Below are 14,581 nucleotides of genomic sequence, written 5' to 3'. Positions count from 1 at the left end.
GATATGTGAGCGTTCAGTTTTCCTGTTTTCCAGGAGTCCTATCCAGGCTGGTGGATGTGTCGTCATTCCATTCATCTACTGATTACTCCAGGGACAGCCTCCAAACTCCCGGTTGCGAGGGAATCAAGCCAAGAAGTCTAATTGGGGTGGACTCCAAGCTGATTTGTGACCTGTCATGAAGGATGCCATCAGTGTCGCTAGCTCTGTTGGTCGTGTATGTCTGAGTTGTTGGTTATTCCCTGCCAGGCTGAAAGGAGGCTGACTTGCCCCGGACAGAACAAGGTTTCTCAAACACCGCATCAGATTGCGAGCCTCCTGAACAAGAGACATGCCCGGCATCGAAGGCTAGCTTCCGGATCCATCGTGCTTCCGAGCAAGGCGCAAACTTTGAGGCCCTCCTATCCACAAACCGTCGACCCTTCGTCTATTCTTTAGTGCCCGGTGAGGAGGTTGAGATGAATGGTTGGCCGAGTGGAGAGCTGCAGGGGAATGCACAGGTGCGAAGATCCGGGAACAACCGTGATCCGCAGAGAAGGCTGTTGCTACATAGGCTACCATAGATCGACCTAAAACGGGACTGTCTTGGGGCCCGGGAACAAGAAACCCCCTGCGACTAGCGAACGCCTCATTCCCCAGGCTTGGCGTCATCGTTTAGGCGAGCTACCGTTTTCGACGGGAAACGGTACACTACACTCGGCTGTGGTGTCATGGTTGCGTCCGGTAGAGGACGCTTCCGCTGTTGACATGGCGGTGATGTAACACAGGCGCAGAGAGGTTTGCCAAGAGCTGAAATTTTTGAACCCAGCAACACTGCCCGGTCTTGATCTGGGTTCCCTCCTGTCCGGCTGCAATGTCGAGAGGTGATGATCGACAAGGACACACAGCCATGTTTGGCTTGCCAAGCAAAGGAGCGGTTACCCGGCCGGCAAGCTCACCGAGTATCGGTTTGGAACTTTCGTCTGATATACGCTGACCGAGTTTACCTAGCAGGAAACAGGCATCAAAGGAATAACCCTATGGTTGCTTATACTGCCCTGCCCTGGTGGAGAGGGCAAGCTGCAATGTTCCTTTGCCACGGTCAAGGAACCAACTTGTCAGATCTCACACCGATCGAACGAAATTGTTTGAGATTTGGGTCTCAACATTCATATTAACCGTTGACTCTTGCGTTGTGGCATAGCAGACCGCCCTTTCACCAGCCCTGCAGCCAACCCTCTCGCCCACCCAACCTCCAGGTCAGCTCCTCCTCTGTAAGTGCATGACCATTGTGTGGAACACTGACAACTACCCTATTCTTCTAATATACTGTGATGTCATTTGCGTCTTGGCGCTTTCGCCGACTCCTTCTGCTGTGGCTTTACTCCTGGCCGGCCTCGTCCAAGCTGGGCTTTGTGGCTTCTCTATATTGAGAGCAAGATTCCGAGACATGATCACGTGGACCCCTGTCGTCTCATCTCCTGAGCTTAAGCCGTCGCAACAGGACACCCGGAGCAGCGTTTACGGGAATAAACGTGGACGATCCGTGCCTTTGCGAAAACGCCCAAAGCCACGCGCAATCTTGAGTGACATTCCCGCACCGCAACGGCTATTGGCAAGGTTTAGCGGCTCCCCCCCACACTTGTTTTGTCTCTCTTTACAATAAGGATCAGGCACAATGGCATGGAATCCAACAGATTGAGGTCTGTGACAGGTCATTTCTCAATATGAGACACCGGGCGGATGTCGATGCCGGAAGACACTACGATAGGGTCCTGCAAGGGGGAGAGAGTGCAACCATACCGTCACCACGTGTGTACGCCATTGACCCGTCGATCTTTTTCCTGCCCCGTCTAGATCTTGGCTCAGGAGATCATCACCCAGAATGTGATATCTCGTCACGCTGTTCAGGTAAATAGCAACACTCGTCACATAGACAACGGAAGCGCTGTTCACGCGAATATGAAGAGATGTAAATGAAGGTGATATTAGTGTAACCTTGGATGAGTATTCTTACGTCATAGGTTATCGTTTCGAAACAATTCGATTGTCTTGCTTTCTTCTCATTACTTATTCATCGTATAGCCATGAGCCAGTGTGTATAGGGCAGCTTGAGATCTTCCAGTGCTGCATGCTTGCCAATTAAGTATAATAGACTGATATTAAACTAATAATACCGGCTGGGGCGCTCTATTAATAAGCTCACAAAGTAGAAGCGTTTTGAACTCGGAAGAGCTAGAAGAACAGCGAGCTTGAAGATGGAGGTAACGTCTCTCAAACGCCGATGGTTCATAAGCAGCCCCTATGACTGAATGAAAGGAGCTAAGCGGTAGAGTGAATTTCAACCTTGATTCGTCAACCAGGTCCCAAGCCTCTTACGCCCTATTCAAGTTGAGTAGTCAAGAGTGCACACCACCTCCAGGTTGGACCTTGGACGGTTTCTTCCGTCGTTCATTACTTTCATACACCAGTCTTGACCTCTTCAGCTTGTAAAGCCGCTTGTTCTCTGCCTCGCTACACCAAAGTGTTGGCCTGATGTCAGCTCTTGGACTGGAATTCAATGACGCACCGAGGAGGAGGGACCAACAGTATTATGCCTGTGACCCAACGTCCAAGCCCAGCAACTCTAAATATTCAGTCTAATGCGGGAACCAGCAATCCTACTAGCAGGTTCTCTCTCTTGTCAGATTCTTTTCTAACGTTCCAATGGCCAAAAACGTCATTCACGATCCTGGGCCGTCTTCCGTTGAGATCCATCCTATGCCAAGCTTAGTAGCTTGCACTATTCCGGATAACTCTCTAATCCCAAAGGGACGTCCAAGAAATTTCAGCCTCAGCTCTTTGAAACGGTGTCCAAGTTTAGATTGCGAGGCGCCAGGACGGCATGACACTTGGCAGTCCAACACACAAGGCCATGATCTGATCTCTAGCTTTGTAAACTCATACCTGTCAAAGCAGGCTGCGCCAGCTATAGGTGCAATGATTCTTTCAGGGGGTTTATTGGGAGGGTCTTTCTCAAAGAGTGGAATGAAAACAGAGTCCATGATGGAATCGCCAAGTTTTGGCTGCAAAGCGCTCGACGCCCATGTTGGACATGATGGGTAGATGTTCTTCCTAAGAAACCTAGTCTTATATCTCCTGCAAGACGGTATTGTCGCTTATAAGTTGTGTAACCTTGGATTCAAGGGGGGTAAAGACAGGATCTCGGTCACAAGCCCTCCGAGCCGCCATTTTTTTCAGCAGTGATTTCATTTCTTTGTTTTAATCTGCCCATTTAATGTTACTGAGCCTCCAAGAGGATTCTAGGCAACATGAAAACAACGGTGATGCTTGAAGCCAGTCTTTGATTGGAAAGTACATGATTGGCTGGAGATGTTGTAACCGAGATGGTGTGGCCAAGCACGTGACCACCCGTGGCTTGACCATTGCTACCTACCACTTACCTTGGCAAATCCTTGGCAAATCCTCCTCGGTACGGAGTAAACCCTCCTCCAGTGATACATTTTCAAGACCGGAAGCCGGGATTCCTCCGCCCGTGAACCCGTTCTTGCTCGGCATGATCTACATCAGCTCGCTCAAAAAGAATGTCATGTGGCTGATTGGTTGTGTTCCTTGCAGCTTGTTGGTTGTCAAGATGTCATCTTTGTGTAACGGTTGGATTCACCGCTTTTGCTGTTTGGCCAACCTTGGCCAAGCAAACAGATCATCTTGTGTCAAGCTTTCGGGATGAATACGTCATTCCCGTCCAAGGTTGTCTGGTAAAGGAACGTAGTCAACCGACAAGCGAGATAATAGTCCTCGTGACGTGAGCGCATCAATACAGCCTCAGAGTTCGGGCAGAGCATCTGTTGCAACTTGGACTGCCAGCGCCGGAAATACGAAGCTGGCTGAAGGACCTCCTTGCGCTGGTTTCAAATCTGCAGAGTCTAGACCACGGTCCAGACACGGGTAGCTGAAAGGTGATGCACAACGTTCTCCTTGCTGGCTGCAACATGGCAGTAGGGAGCTCCTGTTACGACCAACAGCCGCAACATTGATCGCCTCTTTCCCAAGCCCCAAACTGCCATTAATCTCCTCCCCATGAAGGCCATGCCACGCCCATGTAATGACCCCTGAGCTTGAGATGCAGCAACTCGCGAGTCGTTATCCTAATGTGTTTTCCTCCGCCATTACCTCGGTAGCAATGTCCAAACCACCCAACGGCAGTTCTCAAACCCCACAGAAACCACCAAATCACAATCTCGACAGCTTCAAGATAAACACTTTTGGCGGTCGGACTCCAAATATGACCCGTGAGCACGTGTGGCTTTCCCCGCATCAGATCACTTGATACTCCGGGGCATCCGTCATTTCAGCGTCAACAAACATCGAGAAAGATCACAAGACAGTCCTTGATCCAAGAAATTGAGTGGCTTCGTTAGGTTTCATATCTTTGCTGCTCTCTATCATCTAGTTCATCACTCTTGAGTCTTTGTTCCTTCGATTATTTTACCTCCTCTTCCATCCTCCACCATCTCCATGGGCCATATCAATTTAACCGATTCGCAAGACCTGTTCATGTACGGTCTTGCTCCGACCCAAACAACCGAATACGACGACTCCCATGACCAAAATTGGAACAATCAACGCTGAAAGAAAAGATCTGTGGGCGTGCAGACACCCTGCGAGCGGACCGATATAATACCCTTAGGCGGCGGGAGGGTCGATAATGGCAGGCTTGGTGCCCAGGTTGTTGCGGTTGCGGAAGAAGAGAATGTTCTTGCCAGCACCCTCAGCCTCAGCACTGGGCTCGACCCACTGGCACATACGGGCGCTGTTGTACATGGCACGGATGAAGCCACGGGGGCCGTCCTTGACGTCGGAGCGGTAGTGCTTGCCCATGACAGGCTTGATGGCCTCGGTGGCCTCATCAGCGTTGTAGAAGGGGATGCTGCTGACGTAGTGGTGGAGGACGTGGGTCTCGATGATACCGTGGAGCAGGTGTCGGCCGATGAAGCCCATCTCACGATCGATGGTGGCAGCGGCGCCGCGGACAAAGTTCCACTCCTCGTTGTGGTAGTGAGGGAGGGTAGGGTCGGTGTGCTGAAGGAAGGTGATGGCAACTAAACAGGTCAGTATTGATGAACAAGCGAAAGTGGACGAGAGGAGCTTACCCAGCCAGTGGTTGACCCAGAGGTAGGGAACAAAGTACCAGATGGCCATGTTGTAGAAGCCAAACTTCTGCACGAGGAAGTACAGACCAGTGGCAACCAGACCAATACCGATATCGCTCAGGACGATGAGCTTAGCATCACGGTTCTCATACAGAGGGCTGCGGGGGTCGAAGTGGTTGACACCACCGCCGAGACCGTTCTTCTTGCCCTTGCCGCGACCCTCGCGCTGGCGCTCGTGGAAGTTGTGGCCAGTGACGTTGGTCATGAGGTAGTTGGGCCAGCCAACGAGCTGCTGCAGGACCAGCATGAGCAGGGTGAAGGCGGGGGTCTCCTCGGTGAGATGAGCGAGCTCGTGGGCCATCTTGCCGAGACGGGTGGCCTGCTGCTCCCGGGTTCGGGGAACAAAGACCATGTCACGCTCCATGTTGCCGGTGGCCTTGTGGTGCTTTCGGTGCGAGATCTGCCAGCTGAAGTAGGGGACGAGCAGGGACGAGTGGAGGACCCAGCCGGTGATGTCGTTGACGAGGCGAGAATCGGAGAAGGCGCCGTGGCCGCACTCGTGAGCAATGACCCAGAGACCAGTTCCGAAGAGACCCTGGAGGACGGTGTAGACGGCCCAGAGACCAGCACGGGCGGGGGTGGAGGGGATGTACTCGGGGGTCACAAAGTTGTGCCAGATGGTGAATGTGGTGGCGAGGAGGACCATGTCGCGGAGGATGTAGCCGTAGCCTCTGAGGGCGGAGCGCTTGAAGCAGTGCTTGGGGATGGCATCGTGGATGTCCTTGATGGTGAAGTCGGGCACCTCGAACTCGTTGCCGTACGTGTCGATCAGGCGGCCATAGCCGGACTTGGGCTTCTCAATGTCCACCTCAGACAGAGAGGAGAGCGAGGTGGAGGAAGCCGAGGGACGAGGGGAGTCTGAGGGAGAGACAGCAGCCGACGACTCGGAGTCGGTGGCCGTGGTAGAGGTGACGGTGCGTCGAAGGGCAGGGTTCTGCCTGGGCACAGCCGTAGACGAGGCCATTGTTGCGGGAGGGAGGGAGGGAGGACGACCGACAAAGAGAGAAGAGTCAATTGGTCGGATGGGCCAAAGGACAAGAGTCGAAGAGAGAAAGAGGGGAGGTGAAGAAGAAGGAGGAGGCTGACGGGAGTGGATTATAATAAGGGGGGTTGAAGTTTTATGGATGCAATGCGATTCCGCTTGCTCGGCAGGAACGTTTTGTTGGGGGAAGTGCCGTGGAGCCCACTCAAAGCCTGGCAGCCACGGGAGAACGGACAGGCAAGCAAGCAAGCAAGCAGTGAAGCAGGCACAAGAGCAGAAGCCGCAACAAGTGGGACGATCACTCAATTACCGCGGCCAAGTGAGACAGGGAATGAGAAAGGTCACAGATGATGATCCCTTGGGGCAAAAACCGAGAGAAAGAGGTAAGAAGAGGGCTTGGAATTGACAGAGATTCATGACAAGCTCCCTTTTTATTCCTGACAGACAATTCGACGCCTTCAGATGCAGCAAAGGTTTGTCTATTGACCTACGTGCCACTGATGTTCTAGCTATGCACAATCTGGTCGATCTTGAAAAAGAGGCGGCCGCTTCAAGGGAAAAAGATAGCTGAGGCAAGGTACCTACCTACACTCACGCCCGACTCGAGTCGCGACCACCAGGACCGAAAAAAAAAATTATACCCCAGGAAAAGACGCTAGAAAACGGGTCGTGCTTCTAACCCCCCCTGACGGTGGCAATGGCCTCCCTCTGCCGTACCGGTAACAGTGAGTGAGTGAGCGACTGGACAGGACAGGACGGGGTGGCCGGGGTTGAGGTGGGCGGGCACCTCAATGTCTCACAGCAGGGGAGCTTTCACAAGCTTGACTTGTCCACGGAGGGGAAGGGGGCTGGCTGAAACTATCGCCAAGATTCTGCACTTTGTACACTGACAGACAATTCCAGACTCGCTGATGATCCTCTACCATGGTCATCAGATTAGTTTGCTTTCCAATTGGTATCACTTGGATGCTCTCATCATCTTTTTTTACTCAGTCAACACTCTACCGTTTCACGGCCGACGTTGCATCGTCACAATGCCGAAGCCCGGGCCCGGTCCCCGCCCCAACTCCGGCGGCGGGATTTCAACACCCGCAGTGGCACCATGCTCCAAGACATGGAAGACAAGACAACCACACAAAAAACTGCTGCGCCTACGGATACACGCACGCACAGTGAGAATGACCTGCACGCTTCAGTCGATGCGGCGTCCCCCCCTCTGAGCTCGGGTGCTCACCGCCTGGTGGATCAACTTCTTTTTTTGCCTCTGTGCCCGCGGGACAAGGCCGACGGGATGGCGGCGGCGTATCAGATTGGCTCCCCCCTCTGACGAGCAACCATGCCGTTGCAGAAAATACTCTACCTAGGAATCGGCTTCTCAAATTAAGCAGGCGGCTCAAGGTTAAGCCTCCCGCTGCAAGTGCACCCGTCTTTTATGTCGAGCATGCTCGGTGTCCACCTGTTTTTTGGGCCTTCCAGCCACCACCCCCGAGCCTTTTGCCTCCATACCCGTGGCCGGACCAGGCCCCGGCGCGTGTCTTGGGGTCGGGGGTTCCAGTTGGGGAGCTTGGGGCGCTGCGGGCCAGGTGGCTCCGGGTCCTGCTTAGGGCTGGAGATCATCGACATGTGAATCAAGTCAACGAGGACAGACGGGGGGAACCGGGAGCCCTCGTCAACCACCGTGAGGGGGGCAAAGGAGGGGCGTGCTTAGCGGCCCAAGCCCGATGTGCTTCTCTTCTTTTTTTTTTTTGTTGACGATGTGAATTGGATACGAGTCGATTGGTTCATGAGGCCAGGCATGTTTGATACCGGGGGGGAGATGAGAGACATGGGACGGAGGTGTTGATGAATCTGGTGAAGGCCAAAGCTAATCAACCCCAGCTCACAGTGGAGCAGCATCGACGACCGTGGAGAGATGCCCGCCATCCGCCTCGAGATGACTTGGATCAGAGATGGGAGGGTTGATGGCTGAGTGAGCAGCCAGCCTGGCGTTCGTCCACATGTAAAATACCCATTGACGACGAACCGAGGTGAAAATGCCAGAGTGTGCTAAGATAACCTTACTTGGACTGAACCGATGTACATGTACATCCTCACCTTGACCGGTTCTGCCCAACGCTGTTGTACAACTTGGTCACGCATGCCAGGGCATTGTCTGTGAGGAAACCTAGGGAATGGATGATGAGATAGGAGGCGTAAGGAGGAGGGGAAACATCATGCCACCATCCATTTGACGAGCCGAGGAAGCGCATCTGGCTTATTCTGGTCACAGTTGATCACTTTTTACCGCTGTTCAAGGGGTTTTGTTCAGCCCGGCGGTTGCAAGACAGCAGCAGCACGCAGCAAGCCTCTGGCAAGCTTTGTGTCAGTGGGGACAAGAACGGACAAACCGAATACGCACGTCCCATGTCTTTCAGGCACTCTCTGTTATCAGGGCCACAAAAGATGGATTATTCTTGTGAGCATCAGAGACGAAGCTTGATATTTTTTTCTGTTGGGAATTTTGTTGAGCTGAGGCGGGACCCCTGGCCTTGGCACGTCCACGGCCCAAGGGTTCAGTTTCTGGTTCAAGATGGAGCGGAGCAGGTGGGGAAGCGAGCGGCGCGATACGACTCGCTCCCTTTGCCCCCCCATGTACGGGCGTGGCGCAAAGACAAGGGGAATCGAATGGAACACCGTCAAGGCGTCCCTTTTTTGACGTGCTTGACAGCCAGCTTGCAAGCGCTTGCCAAGATACAGCCATTTGGACTGGTTTTTTTTTTCTTTTCAGCAAGGTTACTGAGGAATTCGGCTGAGGGTTTCATTCACGAGGCCAGCCATTGGCTCAAATGCTCTTCCATCAAAGGTCATCGCAGGCTTTCAAGCTCGTCAACAGCTTCTGAAGGAGCTTTTTTTTTCCCCTTGCTCTAGGGTCCAAGCGCCCCACGTGTCTTGCCCGCTTGGCATCTTTCCTCTCCAGTCCCTGGGCGGCACTTCTTTCGCGGCTCTTGGGTTCAAACCCCGCCATCGTCAGCATCCATCACATCGTTGGAGTCGACTCCTTGCAAATTGCGAGCAGAGCCGCTTTCCGAGTCAGGTCATGGTGGTTCGATATCGGGAAAATTCGAGGGCCGCAGTTTCGTTCTCCCCTAAGGGTAGTTGATAGGGTATCAATAGAATAACACCAGTGTAATGGGAGGCATTGGCTATCCTGGGTAGCTATGAAGGTATCGCAAGAATGACAGCATGACATCAACGATTAGAGGATAGCCTTTTCTTTACAATGTCTCTTTTATTATCCAGGTATTTTAGATGAATTATTGTATCCCAAAGTAGCAGCACTCAAGGGGAGTTGGAGCCTCATTGCCCATTCAATGTTTCACTCAAGTATCTTTTGAACCCCGTAGGTGGTTCGATATCAGACTTTAATCCGTACAATTTCCTATTTTCGCCTCGATCCTTGCCAACTACCTACGCAGCTTCATCTCTGCAGCAATTGTTGAGACGGTTGTTGAGATGTACATACATGGGTTCCAGACGCCGGTTCTCTCCTTCATCCGCCAATCTTCCATTCCTCCCTTCCATTCCTCCCGATCCATGCTGGAAGCATCAAGCTAACCGTCCATCAAGAAGCACTCACACGTGACACCTCCAAAACGACAGCCTTTACCTTTTCTTCCCGTTCTTCCGGCGAGTCTCCTTTAGAGCCTTGTACAACATGTCCATCCTCGAGTCAGGAGTCATGTTGTTGAACTCTGCAGTCTGCTCGCGAAATCGGTTCGGCGATCCTTGACGATGAGTGCCCTGGCCTCTTTGCGGTGGTTGAGGCGTCTCGAACGGATTATCGGGGGTATCCCGTGCCCGAGCTGGCGAAGAGCCCCGTGCCATGAGTCGGCTCGGAGATGGGAACTCGGACATGCCCTCATCCACACGCCGACGCTTCGCGCCAGACCCAGGGCCATATCCTGACAAGTCTCGGGTTCTGATAGGAAGGTTGCCTGTGCTGGGAGTCGAGTGGCTCTGGTCCGGCTCTTTTTTCTTTCTCGAATACCACTCATAGCTACGGCCAGCCATTGGAGGTGAAGAGACAGGTTGATCGTAGTATCCTGGGGCGCGTCCATAACCCGTAGTCCGGGTTGGAGTTTCAATGGACGGCACGACTTCATCCTGCGTATGCTGGTAATAGCCAGTAGCCTGTCGTTGACCAGTTGTCTGAAGCGCACCCGAGCTCTGGTTGTTGTCTCTGTGGTCGTTGCTTTCAGCGTTGCGAAGATCATCGGCAATGGCACTGCGCAGTTGTGGTTGAAGTTCCAGCACAAGCGACATGAGGGCCTCTGTCTCACGAACTTGTGCGGCGTCACTCTGGCTCGTCGCTTGAGAACTGTAAAACAATCGCCTGACAGGATTGTCATAGTCTTCAGGCCTTCTGTTGTTTCCGAGCACACGTCGAGTATATCGGCCGAGTTCGTTCATCCGCCTTTCGAGAGCGCCGGTGATCCAAGTCTGGATCTCTGACTGCATGATCGACATGACATGGCCCTCGGCTAGAGGCCAGAGGTTGCTCTCGAAATACCCTCGGTTGATTGCGCAGAAGCGTTGTGCAAAGACCCGGTTCCACTCATCGATGAGCTGGTCGAGCTCTGGCTGTCCAACGGACAGAGCGGGCAAGTTGTTCTCTCTCAGGCTCGTCCGACGGGGCTGGACCCAGACATCGACATGGTATCTGAGGTCCTTCCACTCGTTAAACTTGCCCTGGGTAGCATGGTTGAGCTCGATGTTCTGGAAAACATCATCCCAAAAGGGCCTCTGATCAAAGCTCGGCGAAGGAGTCATGTTCAGGTACATGTCCTTCGATGCCAGGCAGAGTTTCATGACCTCGATCTTGCAAGCCATCGAAAAGATTCGGCGTGGGGTCTGGCTGCTTGGGGCTTCCGTCGCGGCCGGGCCTGGGATGGATGGGTCTGGGGCAGTTGGACCTGGGGCAGTCGCAGGCTTTTGAACTGGTTCGGGGTTTTGAGGGGGAGCAGGGCGTTGAAGGGATTCAGAATTGGAGGTGGCACCTGTTGGTCGCGCAGGGGCAGCGGCTCTCTGATACCCTCCCTGGAGCTCCTTCAAAGGAGGGACGTCACCTCGTCGGCTCTGAGGCTGCGTGAGTCCATACTAGAGTCGGGTCAGCAACGTTACGTGTCAAGACTGGACAAGTCAAACAAACCGGGTTGTTGTGGGCTTGGGGCCCCTTGGGAGGCTCCCTCGTGGTGGAAGTGGAGGCTGCTGTTGCTTGGGACGGGTTGTTTGACCAACGTCCTTGCTGCATACGCATCTCTTTTTCTCTTCGAATTCCCTGGGGGGTTTCCACAGTCATGCCGCTGCCCCGTCTCAGAGATTTATGACGGAAATTGCCTCTGGATTTTATCAGGTAGTCATCGTGGACACCAGTCCCAGCTCGTCTCCGGTCTGCGTTTGGGTCCCGAGGGGCCTGAGGCTGAGAAGTCTGTGAATTGTCAGTGGCCCGGACTGGACTTTCCGTCTGATGATTCAATTCAAGGGAGATGAGCAGTCTACTTACGCTCTTGTCACACGGGCGGCTGGTGGGAGGAGGCATGGCTGCCTTGTCGGCGGCGCTCTTGGTCGGGGAGTTGGGAACCGAGTACGCATCGGGACGAGCCGAGGGTGACGAGGCTGAAGCAGAAGATGGCGCAGGGGAGCTGGTGAGGTCGATGGTATCGACATCCTTGAAGGTCTCCTTGGCCTTCTTGTTCTTCTTCTTCTTCTTGGACTTGGGTGTTTTCATCTTGAGTGGTAGGTATATGACCAAGAAGCCAAGATGGTGCGGGTGAGGTCAAAAAGATGAGTGAATCCAAGAAGTTTGAGGAGAAGAAGAGATTAGGTATTGTGCGCGTGCTGCGGAGTGTTTGACTACAGTGAATCACGGTCATGTCTCTTGCAGCTGCCTCGCACTGACAAACAAAGCCCCATACACCCACCTCCAGAGCCTCGATGAATTCATGGAATTCTTATCAAAGGACCGTCAATTTGACTAAATATTTACTCTTAGGCAGAGTAAAGTCCCTTTATTTTATTAATCCTCGTCATAAGGCATCCGGCAGGTGGTAATCTATACGTCAAACCCGCTCAGTTGGTGCAGATGTCCAGTACCAGGCCCCTGAGATGGAACTCGACTGTATTTTCCGACCGCAAAGGAAATCAATGGTTGTAAATATTTTCAGGGCTTCAAAATACGTTAAAATTGCACTTCGAGACTCGATTCCGTTACCAGAGGTAGGCAGGCATTGGGATGATCAACGGTCGATTCCCTGGTGTCTTGCGTCGTCCTCCAGATGAACATGTTGCGCTTCTTCCATCCCTCAAGCACAATGAAAGTTCATCCCTCTACTGTTTATCGATCATGCTCGGCGATTCATTGCGCACTACTGCTGTTTCAAAAACTAGACTTGAGGTTGTAAAGTGCCCGTCTGTCGTGCAAAGGGGCCTCATCACGGCCAGTCACTGGATCCCTGACCCGAAAGGTATCACATACAGTAGAGAAACTATGAGCTTTTTTATTTTCCTTATAAACCGTAAGAATAGAGTACCAAACATTCCTTCATCCCAGTCATCGAATTTTCTCATCATAACACACCATGCCAATCATATATACGCCAGAATCATATAAACTCCCAAACACCCCCTTAACCCCCATCACCACGGAATCAGTGCCCCATCGCCTTCAATCACCTGCCTCAGACGCTGTGGCATGAAGTCCACCCACATGTTGACCCTCTCCATCTCAAACGACGCCCAGGCATCACGCACCATCTTCTGCAGCGTCTCGTCCTCCCAGTCCTTGGGCGCATCGAGCGTCCACTGCTTGCGTGCCGGCCAGAGTGAGTCCAGTGGGTTCAGATCCGGGCTGTCACCACAGCTAAAGTAGTATCGCAAGCCGTGCTCGTCCTTCCACTGCTGCACCGGGTTGACCTTGCTCGCAGCGCCGTGTGCAAATGCCTCGCTGTCCTCCTCGAGAATGAAGCTCTGCGAACCTATGCCTGTGAGCCACGGCTTGACGGTCTTTTCGAGGATATGGTCCTTGTACTCCGTCATGGTCATGACACCGGTGCAGTTGGGGTTGGTGGATTCTTCGTAAAAGACTGGTTCGCTCTTGAAGCCGTGTCCCACCGCAACCCATACGTGAGCCTTTCTCAGATCGCGCGGCCATTCAGCCTCGGGAGTCTCTGAGCACGGGGCGCAGAATCTCTCACCGGGTCGTGGAATCAGGCGCATCTTGCCGTCGAGGCCAAAGCCAAAGTGAAGCTCGAGGCTGAAGCGGACGGGTCTCCAGTCCTGGGGCTGAGGATACGCCTCGAGCATCCGTCTGGCGTACTCCACCCTCTTCTCCCTGGCCTTCTTGTGCACCCAGGTCCTAGAGCATGCCAGGCATCTCCGGTATCCAAGCGTGCCCATAGTCCGGTGCAGGGTCCTCGGGTTCACGTCGACCTCGACACCAGCCTCCTTGGCCAGGCCGTGCCAGTTCAGGTTGACGTTGACATAACGCTCATCCCACAGGATCTTCTCCATCTTCTGCTGGTCCTCCTCGGAGATCTTGAGGGGCCTCCCGCGGGTCTCCTCCCATTCAGGGTCATTGCGCTTAGAGGCAGGGATGTTGAGGGCGGCGTAGCCCTGGGAGCGTGAGAGGTCAAAGTGGCGGAAGATGGCAGACTTGTTGACGGGCAGGCCCTGGGACTCGAGGTACGAGATGGTTCCCCTCACCATGGCCTTTTTGGGGGTATCTCCATGTTTGTATCCGGACGGCATCTTGAGTGCGGGCGAGGCTGGGGCACCAGCTAATAGTGGGCGGGTTGGGCCTCGTATAAGTGAGGTGGAGAGAATTGTTGGGCGGCGGTGTTTGGATGTTTTTGTCTGCTCCCTCAGAACTGGTGGTCAGCGGTGAGGGGTCAGAAGTTGGTGGTGATCACGTGACGAGTCTGGGTCAAAGATGATCGGAGCGTGAAACAGAGGGAAGAGGTTGTTCCTGGTGGTTTCACAGCGTCATGCTAATGCATGCTGCAACGCCATGGCTTGATGTCTTGGATTGGTACCAATTGATATGACACAAACGGCCGAGGTATTCGGTGGTGGCTGAAGGGAATTGCGTCAATCGTAGTGTTAAGGTGACGGAGCTGACCTTTCTCACGACACCGATGATTGACTTAATCTGGCGGGGACAAAGGGATAGGTGCTTGTTAGAGGTGGCTTGGCGTATGATATTTACATTATATGAGACTGTTTCTTTCCTCTAGAGCTGCCATTATGATAGAATAAGTGCTCAATGGGCGTCGACAAGGATCTACTAAGCTTTTAAATGAACGCGTGTGGTGTGCCCGAGTTAGCACGCTCAATGTCTGCGCCCTGATTAAAGATGGCATACAAAGCAGGCTCA

The 14,581-nt window shown here is 53.3% G+C and overlaps 3 protein-coding genes across 3 annotated transcripts; all 3 read right to left on the bottom strand.

The window, feature by feature from the left end:
• Positions 1 to 4,662: 4,662 nt before the first annotated feature.
• On the bottom strand, positions 4,663 to 6,153 carry NCS57_00193500 (uncharacterized protein; the record flags this gene model as incomplete). The annotated part of the gene is made up of 2 exons (XM_053051982.1): positions 4,663 to 5,078; positions 5,130 to 6,153. 2 exons carry the CDS (start codon positions 6,151 to 6,153, stop codon positions 4,663 to 4,665), a joined length of 1,440 nt encoding a protein of 479 aa, XP_052917228.1.
• A 3,660-nt stretch (positions 6,154 to 9,813) lies between these two features.
• On the bottom strand, positions 9,814 to 11,938 carry NCS57_00193400 (uncharacterized protein; the record flags this gene model as incomplete). The annotated part of the gene is made up of 3 exons (XM_053051981.1): positions 9,814 to 11,307; positions 11,360 to 11,638; positions 11,714 to 11,938. 3 exons carry the CDS (start codon positions 11,936 to 11,938, stop codon positions 9,814 to 9,816), a joined length of 1,998 nt encoding a protein of 665 aa, XP_052917227.1.
• Positions 11,939 to 12,846: 908 nt separating this feature from the next.
• On the bottom strand, positions 12,847 to 13,956 carry NCS57_00193300 (uncharacterized protein; the record flags this gene model as incomplete). Its single annotated transcript, XM_053051980.1, has 1 exon — positions 12,847 to 13,956. The coding sequence occupies one exon, from the start codon at positions 13,954 to 13,956 to the stop codon at positions 12,847 to 12,849; it is 1,110 nt and encodes a 369-aa protein (XP_052917226.1).
• Positions 13,957 to 14,581: the final 625 nt, after the last annotated feature.

This window comes from Fusarium keratoplasticum, chromosome 2, assembly GCF_025433545.1.
Source record: "Fusarium keratoplasticum isolate Fu6.1 chromosome 2, whole genome shotgun sequence".
NCBI lineage: Eukaryota > Fungi > Ascomycota > Sordariomycetes > Hypocreales > Nectriaceae > Fusarium > Fusarium keratoplasticum.
Note: the sequence above shows the minus strand (reverse complement) of the source record. Positions and strands in the feature narration are given on the sequence as shown.